Raw genomic sequence first — 22,409 nt, 5'->3', positions numbered from 1 at the left:
CAAGCTTGAACACTAGTGGTAAAAAACATAGAATTTTCCATATGGTGCAGGGGCTGTTAAGACTCCACTCACTGTAACAGTTAAATTTTGCTGAAAAAGCTACTAAGGTACTGTCCAACTGGTCATAATTAGATACTGCCTATAGTAAGTAAAGGTAAAGGGACCCTTGAACATTAGGTCCAGTTGTGACCGACTCTGGGGTTGCGGCACTCATCTTGCTTTATTGACCGAGGGAGCCGGCATACAGCTTCCGGGTCATGTGGCCAGCATGACTAAGCCGCTTCTGGCGAACCAGAGCAGCACATGGAAACACCGTTTACCTTTCCTATAGAGGAAGTGTCAAAAGCATCCACTTGTTGCAGTTGCATGGCTCACGTTTGACCTAGTTTCCACACAGGTTGTTTGATACTGTGAAGGCCATGATGTGTTTTTTCACCCCAGACCCACCATGACAGATGAAAACTTCTAGCTACAATTACAAACATTTTCCTGGAGAAGGTCCACCCACTGTTTAAGAAACCATTGTTGTGTGAGGATCCAGCCGCTGTTAACCCAGTTTCACTGCTACAAAATGCTACTGCACATCTCCTAAATAATACTGGGAGATATAAACATATTCTATTTCATACCATTTACCGGTATGTCGATTACCTGTGCTGTGAGTTCAGGAAATGGCCATTATTTTTTCTCAACTCCTAATTTGCAATGTGGAAATAATATGCCATGCAAAATTACCACAAACGTTTATGGAAATCCTTTGAAATGTAACGTTCCATGCAAGCACCTAAGAATCACCTCTGAACATGTGCAGAGTGGCTTTCCCTTGCCACTGAACACCCGCAAGTCTCTTCCAAGTCAGGTTAGGAAACACCCTATTTCCGCATAAGCCTAGACCCATCACATCTTTCGGGAGCTACTAGCACCGTAGTCATTGACATGCATGCTTACTCTTAAGTCAGCCCAGCTCCATTCAGTGGGGCTCATGCCCAGGAAAAGCACGCAGAGGATTGCAGCCTAAGCCTTGCTTTGCACCCGCTCATTACACCCAGGGAACCAGGAGCTACAAATCCCGCTCCCTCCGCAGCATGTGGCAGTCCCGTGGCCTCCGGGCTGAGTCCGCGAGGAGCGAGGCTTGGCCTTAATACCACGAAGGGGGAAATCGCAACGGAGAGACAGTGATTTAAAGTATATTCGGATCACACCACCTCGTTATTTCGCCCACCAGAGTGGCAGCTGCGGTGGCCAATCAACAGGGCGCTTTCGTCACGGGCTAGGCTCAAGGACCAACGGGGGGCGCGCGCAGCCCCGAAGGGGCGGGCCGAGGCAGACGCAGCATGCTCAGGTGCGCCCCCTCCCTCGGCTGGGCCCACAAGCCGAGAGCCACCCGAGGGCCGGGGAAGGCGGACCGCGGCCGCCTCCCTTCGGGGTTCCGCCGTCTCCCCCCCTGCCCGACTCAGGGCTCCGGACCCCCGCCGCTCAGGCGCCCGGCCTCACCTGACGCGGACCCCTTGAGAGAGCACGGCTAGCAGAGCGACGGCGGCGACAGCAGCAACTCCTCCGCTTCACATTCAAACCTCGGCGAGAGGGCGCGGCGGCGACGTAGTGACCGAATTACGCAGGGCGCCGAGCGGCCTCTTCCCCTCTCCCCCCCCGCCGGGCACCAATCAGCGGCCGCCTTCTCGAAAGGCCCCAGCCAATCCCGAGCGCGAGCCTGCCCAGTCCGGGCGGGCCAATGGGCTTCGCCCTGCTCAGCGGTTTCCCACAAGGCAACGCGGCTTGGCTCAAGCCTGGCCCGGGAGGGTGAGAGCAGAAGGGCGGCGGCGCGCCCGGAAGCTGCATGACGGCGCTGCTGCTGTCCTTTGGCTTCGTTCTGCTGGTGCGCATCGGTCCACCCAGGCTAACCCGGGGGGGGGTGGAAGGCAGAGCGGGACGCACGGGGACACCTTGTAAAGGTTTATGGTGATGTCGTCATCATCACATTTTGAACTTCTGCCCCTGTTCTGTACAGGAATAGGGAAGCTTTTAAATGTTTTTATATGTAAAACCCAGTCAGGTGGTCGGAGTACAAATAAACTAATATTATTTTTTGTGTACCTTCGGCCAGGGTTGCCACCTGTCCTGTGTAATACAGGATTGTCTCGCATTTCAGTATAAAAAGCGACGTCCTGTATTGATACAGTTTTGTCCTATATTTCAGGTCTTCTCTCTGCCAAGTTAGGGATCATCTCGCAACTGCATGTGTTTGAAAGGATGTGTGAAAAAGGTCATGTGTTTAAGCCTAGCACAGACAGATTTACACGTTCATGTATGGGTGGGGGTGGGTTATGGGTGTGACAGATTCCAGATTCCTGTTAGGCTGCAATAGATGGTACAGTAATGGATTGCTCTGAAGTCACTTCAGTACCAGATCTTTTTTTTTTTTAAAAAAAAAATGCCCTCAACCTGTACGTTGCCAGAATAAAGTTGGCAACTCTGCTTCAGACACACACATAATAGGAGCTTTTGAACGTGGATGAGGAAAGGAGATACCGTATTTTTTGCACCATAACACTCACTTTTTTCCTCCTAAAAAGTAAGGGGAAATGTCTGTGCGTGTTATGGAGGGAATGCCTACGGGTGGCATGCCTACGGATTTTCCTCCTCTAAAAACTATGTGCGTGTTACGGTCGGGTGCGTGTTATAGAGCGAAAAATACGGTAAGTGGGAGGCTGTCGTGGGAGCGCACACGATTGACCATGACATCTAGCTTGTGTTTCCATCTGTGCTAGAAAGCCTTTGGTGTCTGTGTATCACTGCTGCCAGCTGCTGAGCGTAACTGGTATAGCACCTTCCACCCTTTCCATAGGGACCCCTCCATTCAATCCATTCAATGCACATGATTTCTGCTCATGATGCTATTGCGGCAGTTATATGCAATCCCACTTTCAATACTTGTTGTGCCAGCAGAAGTTTTGGGGTAGTCCTACTGCTTCGTTTCTAGTCCCTACATATCCTGCTGAAATAATGTAACTTCATACTGTAAATGTGTTGCATTTTTTATTTTATTTTTTTGGTCCCATGTTAGTTGCCCTGGAGCCCCTCTGGACAGCAGTAATGTGGTAGTATTGGGGAAGCATCACAGAGTAACTAATAAAGCAGAATAAATCCACCACTAAGGCATTATTATCATTATTAGCAGTATACACCTGCAGGAAAACACCAGACCAGGATGGGCTTTTCTTTACAATGAAGCTTTCAGAAAGCTGCAATAAAGCTTTCAGAACTAGGACAATTGTACACCATATGCTGCCCCTGGGTGGCTACTGGGTACTAGCAAAGCAAAATATTCACTATGCTTATATTCCATTCTCTTGGAAAGCTCTGAGTGCTTTATATGGATGGGGCAACCAGGGTTCTGACCAGATACTGCTCATGTGCACAAACAGCAGCTTAACTTCAACAATGCTGCAGGCGTCACATGCTCACTTTGCAGTGCTGTAGTCAGCAGACACTCTGAAAACAGGACTGAAATATTTAACTTCCGGCTACCTGCTGCACGTTGCTACAAATTTTATACATACAAAAAGGGCAGATGAACATGACATGTAGTTGCATGCAACTATTGGCCCTGGTTTATATTTATTTATTCATTCATTTGAGATATATATATATATACTACAGCAGCAGAGGTTGCAATCTTCCTTGGAAGAGCAGCAGCAGGGGACTGAATGGTTCTGAAAATCACAACTACTTTTTCTCTTGAAAAGGAAAAAGATGGTAGAACTGGTGCACTTTTGTCCATGGGCAAAAACAGTTTACAATAAAATTATGTAAACGTAATTGTACATGTTTATACCAGGGGTATCCCTTTACAGCAGGTGTAACCAATGTGGGGTCTTCCAGATGTTGTTGACCTCCAACTCCCACCAGCCCCAGCCACCAATGGGGACATTAGGGGAGTCTGACACACTGCAAGGTGCTGGATAAGTAGATCCTTGTGTTGCAACTACTGACACCACACTTAGGGAAGATCCTTGAATAGAAATCATTGCTATGAACGTATCATTCTTGACTGGATTGGGTGACGCATAGCAAGCTGTTCCATCGATCTGCCGGTATTGGAACACACTTTGGCTGGTTCCAGACAAGGTGTTTATTGTGGAATGAGTGGGTCTCATTCACTCAAAATTTTACAAGGGGAAGTGGACCAGACGGTATCAGGCATGTTATACCTGTGTTTTCCTCTATAGTATCACCCCATCTGACTGGATACAAATAGTTGATGTAAGCTTGAAATCATTAAATTTGAAAAAGAAAGTTCGTTTTTAAACTTTTATTTACCACCTGATTAAAGCATGGAATACAACAGTATTATACATAATATTTTTATGTAAAAAACTTTACATAGCTTTTCATAATTATATAATTATTCTGCTATTCTCTCAAAAATGTATACATCCATCGGGCAAGGAATGCTTTTCATTAACTTAATGATATTAAATGCACTTCATAATAGAAGATCTCTTAAGAAAAAAAGTAGCTTGTAACTAATTTTAGGCATTTATATAGGTAAAACATTTTGCACAAAGTATATTTTATTTAAAGTTGCAAAGAGATATTCTGGACAAAATGTCAAGACATTTAGGAACTGCACTTCTCACAAATTGTTTCAAGCCAAGGATCATATCATCTGATTAAATGTTAAAATAAAATTTGGGGGCAAATTTCACTGGCCATTTTACACTGGCTTACGTTATCTTCAAACACAATTGTGCTAGTGGTAAGCAAACTATCCTTATAAAATGCAACACACAAAGATTTAAGCAAACTTTATTCCATCAAATTTGCTAAAAAAAAAAACTAGCTTGTGTGCAAATATGCAGGCTTAAGACATTTGAGCCTCGGTTTGAATTTATACTACAGACCTTTAACATACAGGAGCTGTACTGGACTTTTGTTCTATCTCTGGTTTAGAATTTAAATAAATAAACTTAACTTTCAGAAATGGGTGCAAAAATTAAATAATAAAGCTCCATAAGACAACCCTCGAACCCTTCAGGACATCTGTCTATGTTAACCGTTTTTCCTCACCTGTTTACTGTAGAGTGCGTCTTCCAAATATTGACTACATGTAGATTGTCAGACTGTATTCTACACATTTTACTGTGGCATAACTTACTTTCATCAGTTTAAATGTCTCCAATTGTAAGAGTGCTCTGTGGGCTACTGTAGATACAATGCTGGACAGCCACAGTTTAAAGAGAATATGAGCAGGCTTTGTGTGTTCTTATCTCCCTTCTCCAGTTCCTATTCCTGCTGCCCCATTTCCCAATTCATAGTTTAACAATGTGTCTGCATCAGCAGTAACCAGGGTTAATGCTAACCAGAGTTTACATCTTAAAACTGTTTGAGAAGCAGGTCTGCAACCTCTGGTTTAAGAGGAAACCTGATGACTGTTAACCACGAGTGCAGACAGTATAGAGGTAAAGCTAAACCATGGTTAATGCTGATAAGGACAGAGGGTAGGAATTCATACCAGAAATGGGAGGAAGGGGCCTGTGTTTTGCATGTGTCCATGGGTCACTCCTGATCTCTAAGTTATGGTTAACGGATGGGCAGAAATATGTACATAGGACCTTACACAAACTTCTAATCCTACATTGGATCCAAGACACAGAATTCTGTACCAGCTGAATCAAATTTCATGTGGATCGAAGGAAGTCTATAGGAGGTACTGTGTTTAGTCTGCAGAATCTGCTCCATGATCTGCACTCAAATGAATTGCTGTGAAAGCAGCCGGAGAGAATTTCTATCGCTGTTACGATTGTCTGTGGAGTTTGGTGCTGACAAAATGGAAAGGTACACTGAAGCCCATAGCCACTGCAAGAACACTTCCAGACATTACATGTACAATATCAATCTCCACAGATCTAGTACACACACACTTTCAGGAACATCTGGAGTAAGGCTATTATGGAGTGTCTCTCTCTCTCTCTCTCTCTCTCTCTCTCTCTCTCTCCACACACACACACACACACACACACACACACACACACACACACACATCATATGGTAATCTAGATCCCCACCTCCGCCCCTCCAAGTGTCATTAAATTAAAGTTCAGCAATTTAAAAATGTAACTGTTGACTGCTAACAGCTTACTGAAGGAAATGAAGTCATTTAACACTAAGGCTTTAAAAGGTTCTAAGTTGTCTGATCAGAATATTATCTATAAGCTAAGATCTCACATATAAAGCTTCTTCATATTATTTTACATTGCAAAGTTCTGGAAGATACTATTACAGTCCCAAGGGTATTGCACTTCTCTTTCAGATTCTGAAGCAGCTGTAATGTTGCCATGCTCTCTTAATAAAAGACAAACAGCTACAACTTTGAACAGGTAACACTTGACAAAACGGGGTGGAGGCCAAGCTGCATTCATACAATGTATTAATAGCAGAACCATAGCAGTGGAAAAAATAAACAGCTCAATTAAAGAATATGTCCAATTAAAGAATATGTGGATGTAAATTTATATATTTATATATAAACAATAAATGACTTGGTACACAGTGAAATACATATCTATGATGCAAACTTAAAAGTTGAAATTTCTTTCAGTTTTGAAGAAAGTCAGACTATTGTTTTTTTCACTGTGGCAAAATGCCACCACAATCTTTTAAAATAAATTACTCACATTTCTGTCAACGTACTTCATATGAGACAAATGCTGCAGCTCTTATGCCAAAAAATTCTTTGGTAGAGAAATTAAACGTCAGAAACTGTTCTTACTTATATTAATGACCAAACACAAATATAAAACAAAATTAACTTGAGATAGAGAAAGAGAGCACCAGTATTTAATAAAACAAATCCAGCCATCAATTCTGGCTCTCCAAAAACCGCAACAACTTTGGTTGAGCTAAACAGCCAAACTCAATTTACAAAGCAAAAAGTTCCAAACACACTGAACCCCAATCACATTTCAACTCGGGCGTTATCATTTTCAATGGAACTTCAGGAATGCTTGCTTAGGATTGCAGCCAACCAACTACCATTTCCCCACCCCCAATTAAGTTAATACTTTTACCATTCTTATTTGCAGATATGGGTAAGTACAAAATATGCTTAATAATACTCTTGCGCTTGCATTTTTTAATATATATACACATTTGGACGGAAACAATTCCCTTCCTGCCCTCTTATGCAAATCTTACACTCATATCGGAGAGTTGAAATACAACTAAACAGGTTCTAGCCTGCTATACCTTACAAAACTATTTCCTCTACTAGGCCAAGAATACTAAGACATGGTCTTACAAATAAACAAAACAACTCTACCCCCCGACCCAAAGTCAGTAGAGCCAATAGAACTGCACTGATAAAACTGCAAATTTGCTTCCTATTGCCCCTAACAAACAGGATTTCGTCACAAGTACATGTGCACTTATATTAATAAATCAAGTGGTCCCAATAGGAACCAGACTCTTCGCCCTCATACAACTATTGACAATAAAGTACTAACCAAGCCATTAAAAACAACCGCAACTCACAATTCTGCAATAAAAATAGAAATATCTTAATGCACATTAAAGATAGACTGCTTCTACCAAAATGTTAATCTATATATTATTCAAAAGAGGAAGGGCTTGACCAACTGCTATACATTTTAATTCATTCAATGTGCAATTCAAATATTAATTCGAAAGTTTCATTTTGCCATTTCCTCCATACGAGTCAAGAATCAGAAGAATTTTCAAAGATATCAAGCTTCGTGGTGCATTCAAGGCATGGGAGATTTAGTAATGGGATTAAGAGGCTCATGTGTAATGGTTTTCTCCTACATTTGGTGGGGGGGTAGTATTTCCTTTGCAATACTGTATACTGCAAATTATCTTCTTGATACAGATCTAGTATCAAGGGTATTTACTTATGATGAAAAAAAATGAAGGTCCAGGCCAACACGATATGCCGCAGTTCTGGGAATGATTTACCACACACGTTCTGCAACATGTAAGTTGGCAGGGAGGGTGATGAAGATCAATATCTCTTTGGATTCTTGCTAGGTTGTTGGTTATACTACCGCCCAACTGCCATCTTGCTATGACGTTGCAGAATAGACAGCACCAAATCATTAAAACAAAAAAGCACCCCGTATTCACACAGAGGTTGAATCCACCCAAATGGGGGCGTGGGAGACCAGATGTCCCAGCATGATTTTCGGATGAATTTAAGCCCTCTCTTAAATATTTATTAATACATTTGCTAACAATACAGGCCTATATGAATATATTCGGTATTATCTCATTTTCCATTCATTCATCATTTCCAACAGATTATGGGCAATTAGCTGAAAGGCATTAAGAAGGAACCATTGCAAACAACAGATTTGAAGACACAAGCTTTGTGATAAGAATGACTTGACATTTACTGCATTAAATTGCAAAATGCTCAACAGCTATTCTTATAGGGAAGCCAGATTTTTTTTTTTTAAAGGAGACAGTTTTCCTTTAGAAATGCTATTATTTTGATCTGTTCCAGTGGTTGTTTCATCTTCTTTGAGTACAATCTCCCTCTCTCTGCATCCATTCTTTGAACTTAGCACAACTCAAGCTTTGGGAAAGAGCAGTGATGGAGCTACCATGCAAGCGAGTGGGTCCCCGTCGTCCGCAACTGTCCTTCAGGAATCCAGATTTTGAATACTACACCTATGCGCAGGAAAAACTTCCGCAGTACCGCTCGGAGCTCTGGGATAAGGTCAAACTGCATTATCTCACACAAGTAGGGGTAATATGTTGAAGCATGTGCTTTGAACTTGGAAGACAAAAAAGGGGGGGAGTAAGATTGTTTTTAAAAAAGCAAATAATAATAATAATAATAATAATAATAATAATAGAAGGAACCGAGTTCTCACAGTCAGACTATGGCAGGCATCCCCAAACTCGGCCCTCCAGATGTTTCGGGACTACAATTCCCATCATCCCTGACCACTGCTCCTGTTAACTAGGGATGATGGGAGTTGTAGTCCCAAAACATCTGGAGGGCCGAGTTTGGGGATGCCTGGACTATGGGCTAAGCAACATCTAGGTTTGGAAACTGCATGCCTCTTGAGGCCGCCAGTTTCTTACCTAACCAGAACAGCCAGTCCAAGCAATTTTCTTGACTGAGTCAAAGCAGAAAATGCCACTGCCCTTCAAGTTAAGGTTTGTCTTAACTTAAGGCCAGTCAGGTTATCCCATAAGCAACTTTCCCCTGCTCCCTGGGATTTAAAATAGTATATATTAAACAGTTACCTATTCTGCTATCCCTTCACAGCTTTAGAAATCAGCTGCCTGAGGTGGCTATCTCCACTCTGCCTAATGGTAAGGCTGGCCCTCCAGCAACCAGAAATTCCCCCAGGGATCAATTTATTATAGAAGTGGCCAGTGAGCAATGTTTCCCAAACTTGAGTCTCTAACTGTTTTTGGACTACAACTCCCATTATCCCTACCTACCAAGAACATTGGTCAGGGATGATGGGAATTGTCGTCCAAAAGCAGCTGGAGACCCAAATTTGGGAAACCCTGCTTTTCTCATTCTATGTCAACATGTAGCAATATTAATAATTTTAAAGAAATCTTCCAAGTTTTAGGCTGCAATGCACTAAGCACATAACACTGAGAAAGTCCATCTAAACCATGGGTGGCTAACCTGTGGCCCTCCCTGATGTGGTTGAATTCCAGCTCCCACCAGCCCCATGCATTCTGCAACCCCAATCGCAGAGTTCCAAAACAGACACAGCCTCTCCATGCCTGAGCTGGAGAAGGGCTAGCACCACCACCACATGACCGTGGGGTGTGTGGCCAGAGGCACATCCCTGAAGCCACTATTTAATTGTGATGCCCTTTCATACAATGTGTGTGTGAGAGAGAAAAGGGATACAGTTTCATGTTAAAGTGTGAAAATAATGTGCATGAAACCAAGGTGATAATCTTTTCTTACCTTTTCATCACTGACTTTTAGTGTTTTTGTTAGAAGTAACAACAGGAGATTGGTCCAGGCCTCTCGGTGGCTTTCTGAGTTCACGGTGATAAAATAGGCCAATGCCTCACTGCACACACTAGAGAAAGATTATGCACCCACTCAATACATAGAAAAAGGAATCGTAAGCAAATGGAATCAACAGGTGTTGCGGTCTACCCTCAAGCCTAGCAGTAAACGTGGAAGCTTGATAGGTTTCACTTCAAATGGGAAGAGGAAAGTGACAAAACATTCAGTGGGCAGGATTCAACTAACGCAAGACGGGGCTTTTCCCCCCTCTGCTGCCACTGCACATACACCTAACCCCTGAAACTGACTTGGAGAACCCCTAGAACAGAGTGGCAGAAGAGGAAATGGGGGATTGTTCCATCTGCAAGCAGAAACGCTTCTACTAATTGGACCATTATCACAGTGCTATACTGAATTCCTCTCAATGTCTTTTTATTTCATTATTTGACCTTTGTGTTTTCTATTTAAAATCACCCAGCTGAAGCTGCAAGTGGGCTTGGAAGTATTGCAGTTCAATGTACAAATGGGCGGTTTTCTTTATCTGGTATCCACACAGGCTGTCTGTCCTATGTCATTTATAAATAGGGTCATCTTTTCACTCTCTGAACAATTTCACCTAACTAACTAGAAGCAACACTTTGCAAAAAGCACACTGAAGCCAGAGTCAAAAGCTCCTTTATCAAATGGTGCGGAAGGGATGAATGGCCTGCTCCAGGTATCAGGTTACTTTCACAGACACATTCCAGGATGGTCTTAATGGAAGGCCTAGATTTGAACACCCATCACTTTTTATTACCTTGACGGAAATTAATAGGAAGATTAGGGGGAGGCATTCCATACAGACACTGGAATCCAGCAGCCAAAAGCAGTCACTTGACTGGGCAGCCTAGTAACATCTTTGAAGGGTAGAAATAATGCTTACTTCAGGAGTCTCTCTTGTATAGCTTCCCAGGAGTCTCTGCGATTTTCATCAACGTACATTCGGAAGAGGATTCTCAGACAGCAAGCCAAACTGCTGGTTTCTTGTTTTAAAAGATTAGGCTTGGATTTACCCTTGAACCCTAGAAATCAAGGACAGCGATATAGCTAGATAACTATATCTGCATGTCTGCTCCAACTCCAACAGACATGCATACATACAGCTTTTCCACACTGTGAGGTCCCAAACACACATTTGGCAAGACACATATGCCTTTGAAACCACATGCAGGTAAACACTATTGAAGGTAGAGCCATTTGAAGAAAGGAAATGTGCAGCTTCACTTAAACCCTGAACAAAGTCTCTTAATGCCTCACTTGGAGCCTGACTCCACATTACACTTAAATGCCCATAGTTACCACCCAATCACTTTTAAAACTGGGGGAAAAAATACAGTTTTAGGAGGAAGTGATTAGAATAGAAAAGGGGAAGGGGTACTTAACCCTTCTATAGGTACAAGGTTTACAACAACCCAAAATATGACATGCTTCCTCTGTACCATAAGGACAAAATAAATGCCATTAGCTTTGGCTTCATTTCACTGAATCTGAGCCTATCTTCTGGAATCAAATTTATGGAACTCCTACATGATGAACGGATATGAACAGCTATTGCATACTGTGATCTTCATACGAGGCAGGGATGGGAAACCTGTTGCCTTCCAGAAGTTATTAGGCTACAACCTCCATCACTCCTTTACCACTGGTATGCTGCTCGGGGCTGATGGAAGTTGTTGATTCCCCATCTTGATATAAGATCACTAGCAAGGTACATTTCTTAATTGGATTATAATATTCCAAGTTATGCTTTTAACCTCAAAATCAAAATAATAAAATTCCATGTTATTAGATCAGGTATGGTGAATCTGTGGCCCTCTAAATATTGCTGGACTGCAGCTACCATAAGCTCCAGATAGCATGACCAAATGGCATGGATGATGGGAGTTGAAGTCTAGCAACATCTGGGGAGCCACCAGTTCCCTGAACTGAATTCATGTACTAGACCTGCAATTTTTTGCTTACACTGCTTTAAGTATATTTTTTTAAAAAAAACCCTTTGTGCACCACACACTTGGTGCTTACCTGCTCTCCACAGGACAGTCCTTTGTTCGTAATTTGAGTTAAAAGCTTTTGAAAATGAATGGGACTCCTGCAAACAGTCCAGCAACTTGAACAGGTGTTGGGAAGACATGTATTTGTACATTCCTTGGTCTTCAGTATCAATGTGGATGTCTGTTTCTAGTGTGTCCCTCTAAAATGGAAAATCCAGTTACAAGAAACATTGACTGAAGGAATAGGTGTAATAATTATTTTTTTTAATCAGAGTATATCACAATTTCCAAGTGCAATAGACCAATTTTGGTATCAGTCCAGTGCATCTGGATGCATCAGTTGCTATCCCCCCCCCCACCAGAGCAGAGGGCACATGCCACAGTTTCTGGTATTGGTAAAAGAAGTGTCATTATTCTATGCAGAATCACCATGAATTGATGATGCCTCCCAGTTTGTGGGAGGCAAAACCAACAAAATCACAGATGCACAGGTAGAATATGTGCCAGTTGCTTCTGGATGCAACTAGGAAATAAATGTAGTTCTGTTACTGGAAATGTAATCTAAATTTCTCTCTGGTTCACAGCAACATTTGTGCCAGTCAGTTGGCACATCGGGTCTTCTGGAGAAAAACAGGGTGGTATCAGTTTCAGGGGTATTCTTCATTGGTATACTTTTCATTGATGACTTTGACCTATCTACAGTTGTTCAGCAGCAACACTTTGTTTGCTCACTTCATGCTCTTGTCAGCCAGAGCAGAATGCTAAGCCTCTTCAGCTAAAACTAAGGCACTGTTATAGGGGGACCTCACATACAGGGCAAAAGACTGTCAGGGCACAGCTCACTCCCTGTCTTCCATACTAGTTGATAAATGTTAACCAAATGGGGAAGTCAAGATGTGACTCTGGAGAAGAATGTGAGGTTTCTTACCTGAGCGGCAGCCATATGCTCAGCATCTTCCTTCTTGCTCGTTGCTGGGTAAAATACTATGTTATCAATGGTCTGTATCAATTCCAGCTGCACAACACACTTAATAAGGAGGCTGGCAAAGAGTTTCTGGTCTAAGAGAATATCAATATGATAGGTCTTAGTTTCAAAGTAATTTGGCTGTATGCACTAAAAACTGGTGTAGCCAAATATAGGTACCCTGATGTCATTTTCCCCTGGTCCCCATCATCCAACAAGATTCCTTTCCAAGCAATATTCTGTGCAATATTCTCTAGCAACAGGGAACCATGGATTTCATGTGCTACCGTGGTGCCAGTGAAGATAACCATCATCCCTAGACTAGCACCATGCCATTGATAAAATAATACTTTAGGACTGCCCTGAGACTTCCGGGTATAGGGCAGTATATAAATTCAATAAATAACAACAACAGAATACATTTTCCTGTGTAAGTAAGATAGCAGACTTTTGCGTCACTGCTACATGAATGCTCCTTAAATTGAGGTTAACCAACCAGCATAATTTGACCTGGAAAATGGGACTGTAAACCTCTCAGAGGTTATAGATGATTATTTGGCATATGAATCCTGTTAAGAAAATGTCAAGAATCTATGAATCCCATCGACCCAAGCTCTTAAAAAAAAACAACCAGCAATAGGCTGTCAATGGATGTGGGGTGCCATTTCCAAGGCTCTTGCACAATGCTACAAATCTGGAAACAAATTTGTACACAAGTTGGCAGCAACACTGTAGTGGAGGCTAAGAACTAATAATGCCTGTATGCAGATGGTGCTGAAAGCAGAAAGGAAAATCTCAACAGCCCTTCAGCACAATGGGATGGTGTTGCTTGTAAGGGGACTTGGGTGAGGAGTGGATAGCCCTCAAAGATAGATGATAGATAGATGTTGAGGAGATTGAAGTGCAGACTTACTTGAATAAGGGCCACCTTTCCAGCTTTCATCTGTAGGATTTGAAAACTGGCTCTGCCCCCTTTCTGAAGCATTTTTATCTATGCTGCTTAATGACTGGCGATCTAGATCCATATCCTAGAAGTAAACAGGAGCAATTCAATAATAACTAATATATTATTATTAATAATAATAGTTTAAAACACACCCAAAGATACACATTGCTGCTACTAATATTTTTATTTGTTAATAAATTTGAGTCTAATGAATGTTCTTGCAGATAACTCCTGTTTCCACATTAAATGTCTATAAACATGAAGCCGTCACATACATCATTTTGCGCACATTTTTTTCAGCTAAGGAATGAGTAATCAGAGCACTTACCAAGTGCTTTTCAGATGAATCATCTTCCATTCCTGCTGGTCTCCATGTCAGCAAGCTTCAAGGAAGAAAAAAATTGATCAGAAACGTAACCTAATTTGAAACCACTTTAAATATTCTGCATTTAGAATTATACTCACACATGAGGAATTGTAGTTTTGAAGATCTCTAGCATACAATTGCAGGTTTGGTCCCAGACTTCATGACTGAATTTCTGCCCATTTAATATTACTAGGCTTTCTAGGCAGTTGGTACCCGATCGAGCCAGCTGTTCATTATCTGCAGAAAATGAAGAACCAGCTTAAAAAAGAACAACAATTCTCATCTACGCAAAATTAAAGAACATTCACAGTGACTATAGACACACAGTGTCAGAGATCAATGGTATTTATAAACCACCTAACAAGAATGACTTGCAGTCATTTAGCGCTTATTCTTACTGGGAAGCAGTAAGTCAAGGCAGCACTGCAAAATGAGACAATGAGATGGAGCAAATGTAACATTATATGTATATTGTATTCTTTTCTTATCTTCCCCTCCCCAGAATATTTCCTCCCCACTCAACACATTTCTATCAAAAGCACAAACAGAATATTATCCAAACAGAGAGCTAAGACCTTGCCCCAAGGTTATTCATTCAGTATAAAGTTGGGATGTGGGAAGAAATTAATCCAGCTTGTCTGTTAATGCAAATTACCCAATTCATGCTCTCTGAACCAATACATGAACTGAAATGCAGCTAACCTTCAAGATTCCCACTTGTCCAATTTCTATGATGCCGTTCTCCAACCCCAAATCAGGGAAAAGTGCAAAAAAAATGCATCAACTAATGGAAACAGCATATAAAAATGAATTTTACTTTGTAATATGAATTTTATTTGTAAGATGAAGTAGTTACCTATTCAGGTTGAGTAATTTAATATCTTAAGTAATGATATAATAAGAATAGTAAAGGAAATGATTTGCAAAAAAGTAAAATTTAATTTTGTGAACCATTAGGAGGGAGGGAGGGAAGTCGTTTAGGCTCGGTTGAGCCAAGAGACTTAATAAGAGGACACGATGTTACGTATTGTGATTATATGTAAAATTAATAAAAATTATTTTAAAAAACAAAAATGAATTTTACTAGTTAAAAACTGCAAGCTGATGCTTAAGTGGGACAAACTGAATTTAGAAGATTTGAAAAATTAGAAATTGAGAGAATTTGACCAATTCATCCATCCAGAGAATAAAGTGACATGTATGTAAATAAGCTACCTTGTTTTACACACCAGTGTAACTGTGCAAATATGTCAGCAAGAAGAATCTCATTCAAAGCGTCATAGAACTGAGTGAATACATCACAGATTGCATAAAGTGCATGATTACACGTAGTAGTCATCCATTCAGATTTCTGTCAAGAGAAAAAGCAGGCCTTGTATTTTTTTTTTTTTATTTTTTTGGGGGGAAATCCTGCTAACTGGGAAAATTTCTGATTGAATATTGAAAAGCACAATAAAGCTTATCAATTTAAAGGCTGCCTCCATGTGTTGCCCCTTTCCCATTGTAAAAATGTAAGACTGCAAGCTCCTAAGGATAGTAACTTGCCATCTTTTGTTTATGCTAACCCAAGAAGCACCATATACTGGTCATAGCCTACTGAAACACAGAGTGGCCCAACGTTCTTGCTCAACTTGGGCAAGGCACAAGGACAACATGGAACATAAACCTTTGCCCTTGTAGCATGCTACCTCAGGTAGAAAAGCCTCAAGCTCTACAATTCCAATCCCCACCCCACCCACACTAAAAAGGAATAATAACATCCCACTAGATCAAACTTTGACTTCAATTTCTGTTTTAAATATTGTTTGCTTCTATAAAATGGCTTCCAATACCTCTGTCTGCTGCTCTGGAAGCTTCATGTTATCAAATATCCTAAACACAATTCGAAACAGATCTTGCCACCAGTGTTGTTCAAAGGTATGGCCATAGCTCTTCATGATTTCAAACATAACTGTTAGGCCTCTACAACATGGAGGGGAAAGAAGTAATAAGACAATACAAGTTAACAGGGAAAAACATTAATAACTGGGTAGAACAAAAAAAAAAAAAGATGATGTTTCATTACCTCGTCCGCACATCTAGCTTGCACCGATTGATGATACAAGAAAGTTCAAATAAAATGGGGAACCAGCCTCTAACCCAAACTCTGTCCCCAGGGGCCACATTCATATCGTCACTTGTGTACTCTCTCAAAACCTGTGAATAGACAAGAGCTGGTAGTTCAGTACAAACACTTAAGCCACTCAATCAGGTCTTTTTAAAGAACGGAGAAATGCAAAGAAAAGTGCAAGACAAAACACACTTTAAAAATGTTTCACACACAAGCAAATCACTCCGTAACCTCACAAAAAAAATAATATCCCTCCTAGTGGGACATTTTTCTGCCCAAGCCACTAGGCAAAAATGGTAGATTCCCCATTCATATTTAATTTGAGATGTGGGAGGAGGAAGGAACTAAGATTTGATAGAGAGAGTTGCTGAAATATAATGAGTGCCATCCAACAAAATCATTCTCAGAGTAGGTCTGTTAAAATCAATAGGATTATGTCAATCATAATATTATTCTGAGTATGATTTAGGAAGCTGCTACCCAATAATAACCAGTGCAGGGTTAATTTAAAGCAGGTCTGTGGTATAATATATTTGTTATTACTAAAATCATTTGATACAAATTGATGTTTCATGTTTCTTTTTGAAAAAAACAAATTACAAAATTGAAATAGTTTGTAAAATCAATAAAATCCAATAGCACAAAACAGTAAAAAAGAAGCAAACAGTGGTCATAAAAAAGCAGTCAGAATATCCAAAAGGCTTGCTGGAATAGAGTTGCCTTGCCTTGTTCCCTAATGGTCTTTAGGGAATGAGGAAGGTAGTAGACATGCCTGGGAGTGAGTTCCGTTACTGAAAATGTTTTTGAGCCTCTGAAAAAGCACAGAAATACAAATGAGGGGAGGAAAGTACCTGAGGTCTTTCTGAAACGTATTTTGCACAATAACGAATAAGCCTAATTGCTTCCATACTGGTGTCTGGAAAGGCAGCATTACAGGCAAACTCTGATAAACATTTTACGGCATCCTGGAATGAATCTATTGCTGCAGGAAAATGCTGTTGAAAAATATTGGCTGTGGAGGGAAATGTGAAATAAAGACAAATCACTACTTTTGTATTTCTGCTCTGCTTTAGAATACAGTTGGTATACAAGTACGTAAGCAGACCAGGTCAACAGTTACATTGTGATACAAACATTTGCCCTTCTATATAATAAATTCTGATTGCAAGATAGTTACAATTCTAGGTGACCCATTGCACCAGGCCTGCACAACTTGCATGAGTAATAGCCCATCACAAAGTCCAGCAGCTATTTATGGTGGTCCAGCGAGGTAAGTAGGTGTGTTGAAATTTATTGCAATTGCAGGGGACTTCTTTTGTCAACAACTTTCCACTGCTAATCCAATCAGTCTTAAAAGGGAGGAAAGCCATCCAGCAGAGCCCAGGAACCCATACAAACCTGTGGGCAAGGCAGGGATTTCATCTAAAGGTAAGTGGAGATTTATAGCAAGCCTCGCTGTGCCAGAGCTGGTGTCACACAATGTGGGCAGTTTCTGAAAGTGAACTTGTTTGACACAACTACATCATACAATGCTTTCAGTGAGCCTACAGCTGCAGAAATTTCAAAGTTGTGGGCTGCTGGATTCTCTGTTCTCATAAGGAGCTTTTCAATCCCTTCTTAAAATGTGTTTTCCTTAACAGCAAAATCAAGGAGCACCCCCCACCCAGCATTTTCTAGAAGGTAAAGAGAGGGAGAAATATTATTTGAAGTACATGTGAGAAATAGGAATACTACAAGTCATTGTTTCAAAATTTTGAGGTTGGTCTCTACCATCATCATTTGGCACATTAGTCTTGCTGAAATTTACTTACTAACTATATGTCCCGTTGACTGGAACGCCAGCTCCACAATATTCCCATCATGATCAGATGCCGCTTGATGAAATACTGCGAAGATATTTTTCCACCCTGAGCGAATATTAGCAGCTTGAGAATTTACCATCTGAGCAATGCAGCGTATTACCATATCTCGAATTGTAGGAGACCTGAAGAAAATTAAAATAATAATTACTGACTTATTTGTTGTATCTCTCGTGTATGATGATGCCAGAGGAATCTGCATTGGCATAAAAGAACACATTTACATTTCAAGTTATTAGGACGAACCTGTTTTTCTTCATGATATGCTCAAATGGCCTCAGAAAGTCTTTCTGAAATCGGAAGTTGGCTAACTCTCCCTTCTCAAGGAACTTCATTGACAGCTGTCTCAATGAATCAACCGCAAAGATGGCCACATCTTCATTAGGATTGCAACCAACCTATTAAAAAGAGAAATGGGCATTCTCTCAGAAGAAGTGCATATCCAGTGAAAATTGGACTACAGTGGTACCTCAGGTTAAGTACTTAAATCATTCTGGAGGTCTGTTCTTAATCTGAAACTGTTCTTAACCTGAAGCACCACTTTAGCTAATGGAGCCTCTTGCTGCCACCGCTGCATGATTTCTGTTCTCATCCTGAAGCAAAGTTCTTAACCTGAGGTAATATTTCTGTAACCTGAAACGTATGTAACCTGAAGCGAATGTAACCCGGGGTACCACTGTATACAAATACAGCCCTGCAACCTGATTGGTCCATAGAACAACGACTGGCATGATGCCGCTAACAAGACAATCAGAAACAGCCTGGGGCAGGACTGGGGAACCTCAGGCCCTCTGGGTCTCTCTATTCAGCCACTGGAACTCTTCCTAAGCTATGCCACACTTCCCAGGCAACCACTCCTTCACAGACCTACTCAGTGGCCCTGCTCTAGACTCTCCTTGAGTACTTTTGCCAGGATGGAATGCAACCCACTATGAAAAGGTGTAACTCATGCCCACTGCCCCAGCCCCTTTTGCCTCTGCCCATAGCTGGCATGTGCCCCCTAAAGATTGGCCGTGGGCAGAAACAGGCCCCCCACTCCCACCCCGATCATGGTATTCTCAAAATACATCAGTCCCAAATCTTTGCAGAGTATCAAAATGAGCTTGGTAGTAAATATCATCAATCGGAGTAGTGTTTGTTTCCCTGTAATTTTGTTTATGATCAAGACATAAATCCAGAAACTTTGAGCACAATTATGACAAGCCAGTCAGTAAGGAAAGACACGCGGTAATATAAAAGGCTATATATTTTAAAAAGAAGGAAAAAAGAAATGCAGACTCTGTATCGCACCAAGCCTGTTTGCGCTGACAAGGAGCAGTAAGGGAGAAAGCTAACTGTCCATGCCTGAAAATAGGAAGTCCAACCACACCTTAAAGGGCTTTCAACTTCTTAAACTTTTTGTTTCTTCTTACAGGCTTAACACATTTTCTTAACACTGTTCAATTCCATATTTGGGATCATCCAAATTCCAAGGTTGCGTAACTCATGAGGTCTGGCCAAGAAATAAGTCATGTCCAACATAAACTGGTGTCTATGCTAAAAATGGTCTGTAGTTTTGCCCAAGTGCTGCACGTTACCTCCAGACCCCTTGGATCTTCCTATTAACAAAGGGTGTGCCTTTGCAAAGTTGCAGTTTTGCCAGTCAAGCTTTATACAGGACCTGCCAGCAATATTTTTCTACCTAGTAGTGTTGGCAGAGTGGATTCCAAGTGCATCTTGTTCAATCTAAGTCTATATTTCATTTGATGCCATCAGAGTTTGCCATGTAAATTTGATGGGTCTTGAAATGAAGCAGTTGTGTGCATGCTAACTTGGGTGTTTGAACCAGAAAGGGAAACAGGTTTCAAATGCTGAAATACCTTATTGAAATGATCTCCAATGACGTGCCATATCCTGGACCACTGCAGCCTAATTCTGTTCATGTTGTAATAGGAGATCTCAACAATCTTCTGCAAGCTGAACATGCGTGGATGGTGAGGGGAAGCTAACTCATCCATGGAAACAGCACACAACCACCGAACGAAGTCCACTGAAAATTTTGAGACCAAACATGTCAGTAAGCCTGAAATGGTACAAAGCAATTATTATTTGCCTTAGGGTATTCCCCCCCCCCAAACATACCTATTGCATTTCCATCCAGTCTGGTTGAACCTGTAAATATTCTATGGAATAAATTGAGATATAGAGTTAATTCTCAAGATGCAGAACATTAGGAAAGCCCATTACATATTATCGTAAATTTATGTGATGCTAGAATGAAGAACACTTTTTTTCCTGATGGGGCTCAAGGCAACATACAGGAAAAAAATAGGAACTGTTAAAAGCATAGAAGAAACAATAATTAAAAACAATTAAACATTGATAGAATTTAAAACTATATGTATATGTGTAAATGTATATATGTATGTATATAAAATTCATACCAATAATTACAATAGGAAAGTCTTCACTTCATGCAACTCCAAACTAATTATAGAAGGGTAAAATGTGCCGTGCTGTTTTTAAGAGGGGCAGGCCAGGAGCATCCAACAATAGCAAAGACAATTTCTCTGCTCTCAATCCCAACTTCTGATCCCCATTCAATTCCTTTCTTTCATATCTTTAACTACTCTGCATCAGAGACCAGGAAACTGCTAATTTTATAAGCTTGAGTTAAAATTATGGTTTGTATCTAAAAACCTGTGCCACAGCCTGTTGTGATAATATTGATAGTAAGCCTTTCAATATTTCTTTTTTTTTTCTTCACTGTAATACCTGTCTACTGCCACCACCACACTTTGCGAACTGGTTTCTCCCACAGATTCCTGAATACTGGCTATTTGCCTTCTATCAACACCTCCGCCAACGAAGTTACCTAGTTAGGAAGAAACCAACAATAATTGTTAAATCTAGCATGAAATATATTACCATCGGTGAACTACCAATACCATTTATAGACTGTAAAATCAAAGGAACAGGCTCAAAGAATAACAGCATCTAGCGGTCTGAGAATTCACCCACCAAAGTGGTCCTCTTATAAAATACTGTACTGTATGTGATACAATTGTTAAGGAAAGCTTTATTTCCTGTTCCCAAAATGACATGAATAAATATATCACCCTGAATGAGCTATATATGATTAATCATCTACCCTTGTTTCTTATTTCCAAACCAGCAATTCAATGAGCCACTGCCATTAATTTCTTTAAACAGAGGGTCTTTAAGGTTAAAGCAGTCTGAAATCAAGAAACAGGTAATTTGTTATGATGACAAATGCCTTTATTTAATTAACCTGGATCCTTAGGCATGAGAACAGAGTCAAGGCTAATCTTCTCACCTAGTCCAAGACCCATGAACTCTTCTCCTCCAGATGTGAAGCCTTTGAGGCTCCCTTCTCTTTCGCGCCCAGATCCAGACAGGTAGCGTGTTTTAACTCCAGTCCCTATGAGCTGTGCTAGTTCCAGCTGGCTGATACATTTCAAGATCTAATGAGAACAAATGCGCATTTCAGTACTGAAGTCAGCAACTACAGATTGCAGAACCAAGAAAATGCCTCCCATGCAAATGCCACACTCCACGTCGTCAGACACATCCCCATTCACTTCTAATGCTAAGGAAATGCTGTGCATGCACTCAATGTTCCACTCCGGCCATGGAATCTGCTCCACTTCAAAAACTGCAGTTCTGACATGTGTATGCAATCCAGACGATGTTGTCCATTTAGCCAATTCCTGTCTACTATGGATGGCTGCAGCTCTTTGGGTTCTCAACCAAAGGAGTTTCCTACCCGATCATTTTAATTGGAAATGCCAGGGACTGAAACTGAGACTTCTTGCTTGCAACACCACTAAGCCACAATCCCTTCTTCCCCAAAATATAGCTCTTGGCACATTGGCCCAATAAAGTCTTGGGGCGGCAGGATTAAATTTGCAATGCTAATTCAGGACCAGCTAGGTTAAACCCTTGGAATTACAATTCACCCAATATATAGTTGGGCAGGTAGAGAGGATTTCATTCTTCATTGTGGGTCCTCTGTGTAGCAGACAGAGCCAATTAGCACTTTAAGGAAACAGATAAGCCATTTTGAAAAGTGGAAGGCAGTTATGGAGAAATAAATGTTTGGTTTCTTTTGACAAGCCTATCTC

General features: G+C 41.0%; 1 protein-coding gene across 8 annotated transcripts in view; it reads right to left on the bottom strand.

Annotated features, from left to right (window-relative positions):
* Window positions 1-4,297: 4,297 nt before the first annotated feature.
* Window positions 4,298-22,409, bottom strand: part of ARFGEF2 (ARF guanine nucleotide exchange factor 2) — a 50,008-nt gene continuing 31,896 nt past the window's right edge. For 2 of the 8 annotated variants that reach the window (XM_082228447.1, XM_082228448.1), the window contains 18 exons: window positions 21,602-21,749; window positions 21,040-21,139; window positions 20,407-20,447; window positions 20,145-20,314; window positions 18,532-18,683; window positions 18,238-18,410; window positions 17,278-17,438; window positions 16,382-16,512; window positions 16,149-16,278; window positions 15,532-15,667; window positions 14,415-14,553; window positions 14,278-14,332; window positions 13,917-14,031; window positions 12,968-13,098; window positions 12,071-12,239; window positions 10,932-11,070; window positions 9,962-10,079; window positions 4,298-8,794 (listed from right to left, as the gene is read on the bottom strand). In XM_082228447.1, coding sequence (XP_082084573.1) covers window positions 8,618-8,794; window positions 9,962-10,079; window positions 10,932-11,070; window positions 12,071-12,239; window positions 12,968-13,098; window positions 13,917-14,031; window positions 14,278-14,332; window positions 14,415-14,553; window positions 15,532-15,667; window positions 16,149-16,278; window positions 16,382-16,512; window positions 17,278-17,438; window positions 18,238-18,410; window positions 18,532-18,683; window positions 20,145-20,314; window positions 20,407-20,447; window positions 21,040-21,139; window positions 21,602-21,749 — 2,385 coding nt within the window. In that variant the 3' untranslated portion in view covers window positions 4,298-8,617. Of the gene's footprint in view, window positions 8,795-9,961; window positions 10,080-10,931; window positions 11,071-12,070; window positions 12,240-12,967; window positions 13,099-13,916; window positions 14,032-14,277; window positions 14,333-14,414; window positions 14,554-15,531; window positions 15,668-16,148; window positions 16,279-16,381; window positions 16,513-17,277; window positions 17,439-18,237; window positions 18,411-18,531; window positions 18,684-20,144; window positions 20,315-20,406; window positions 20,448-21,039; window positions 21,140-21,601; window positions 21,750-22,409 lie in introns of those variants that run through there. The other 6 variants (XR_014221246.1, XR_014221247.1, XR_014221248.1 and 3 more) reach the window with 6 other exon arrangements.

This window comes from Podarcis vaucheri (genome assembly GCF_965113315.1).
Source record: "Podarcis vaucheri genome assembly, chromosome: 6".
NCBI lineage: Eukaryota > Metazoa > Chordata > Lepidosauria > Squamata > Lacertidae > Podarcis > Podarcis vaucheri.
The sequence above is the reverse complement of the archived record's forward strand: the minus strand, read 5'-3'. Positions and strand labels throughout refer to the sequence as shown.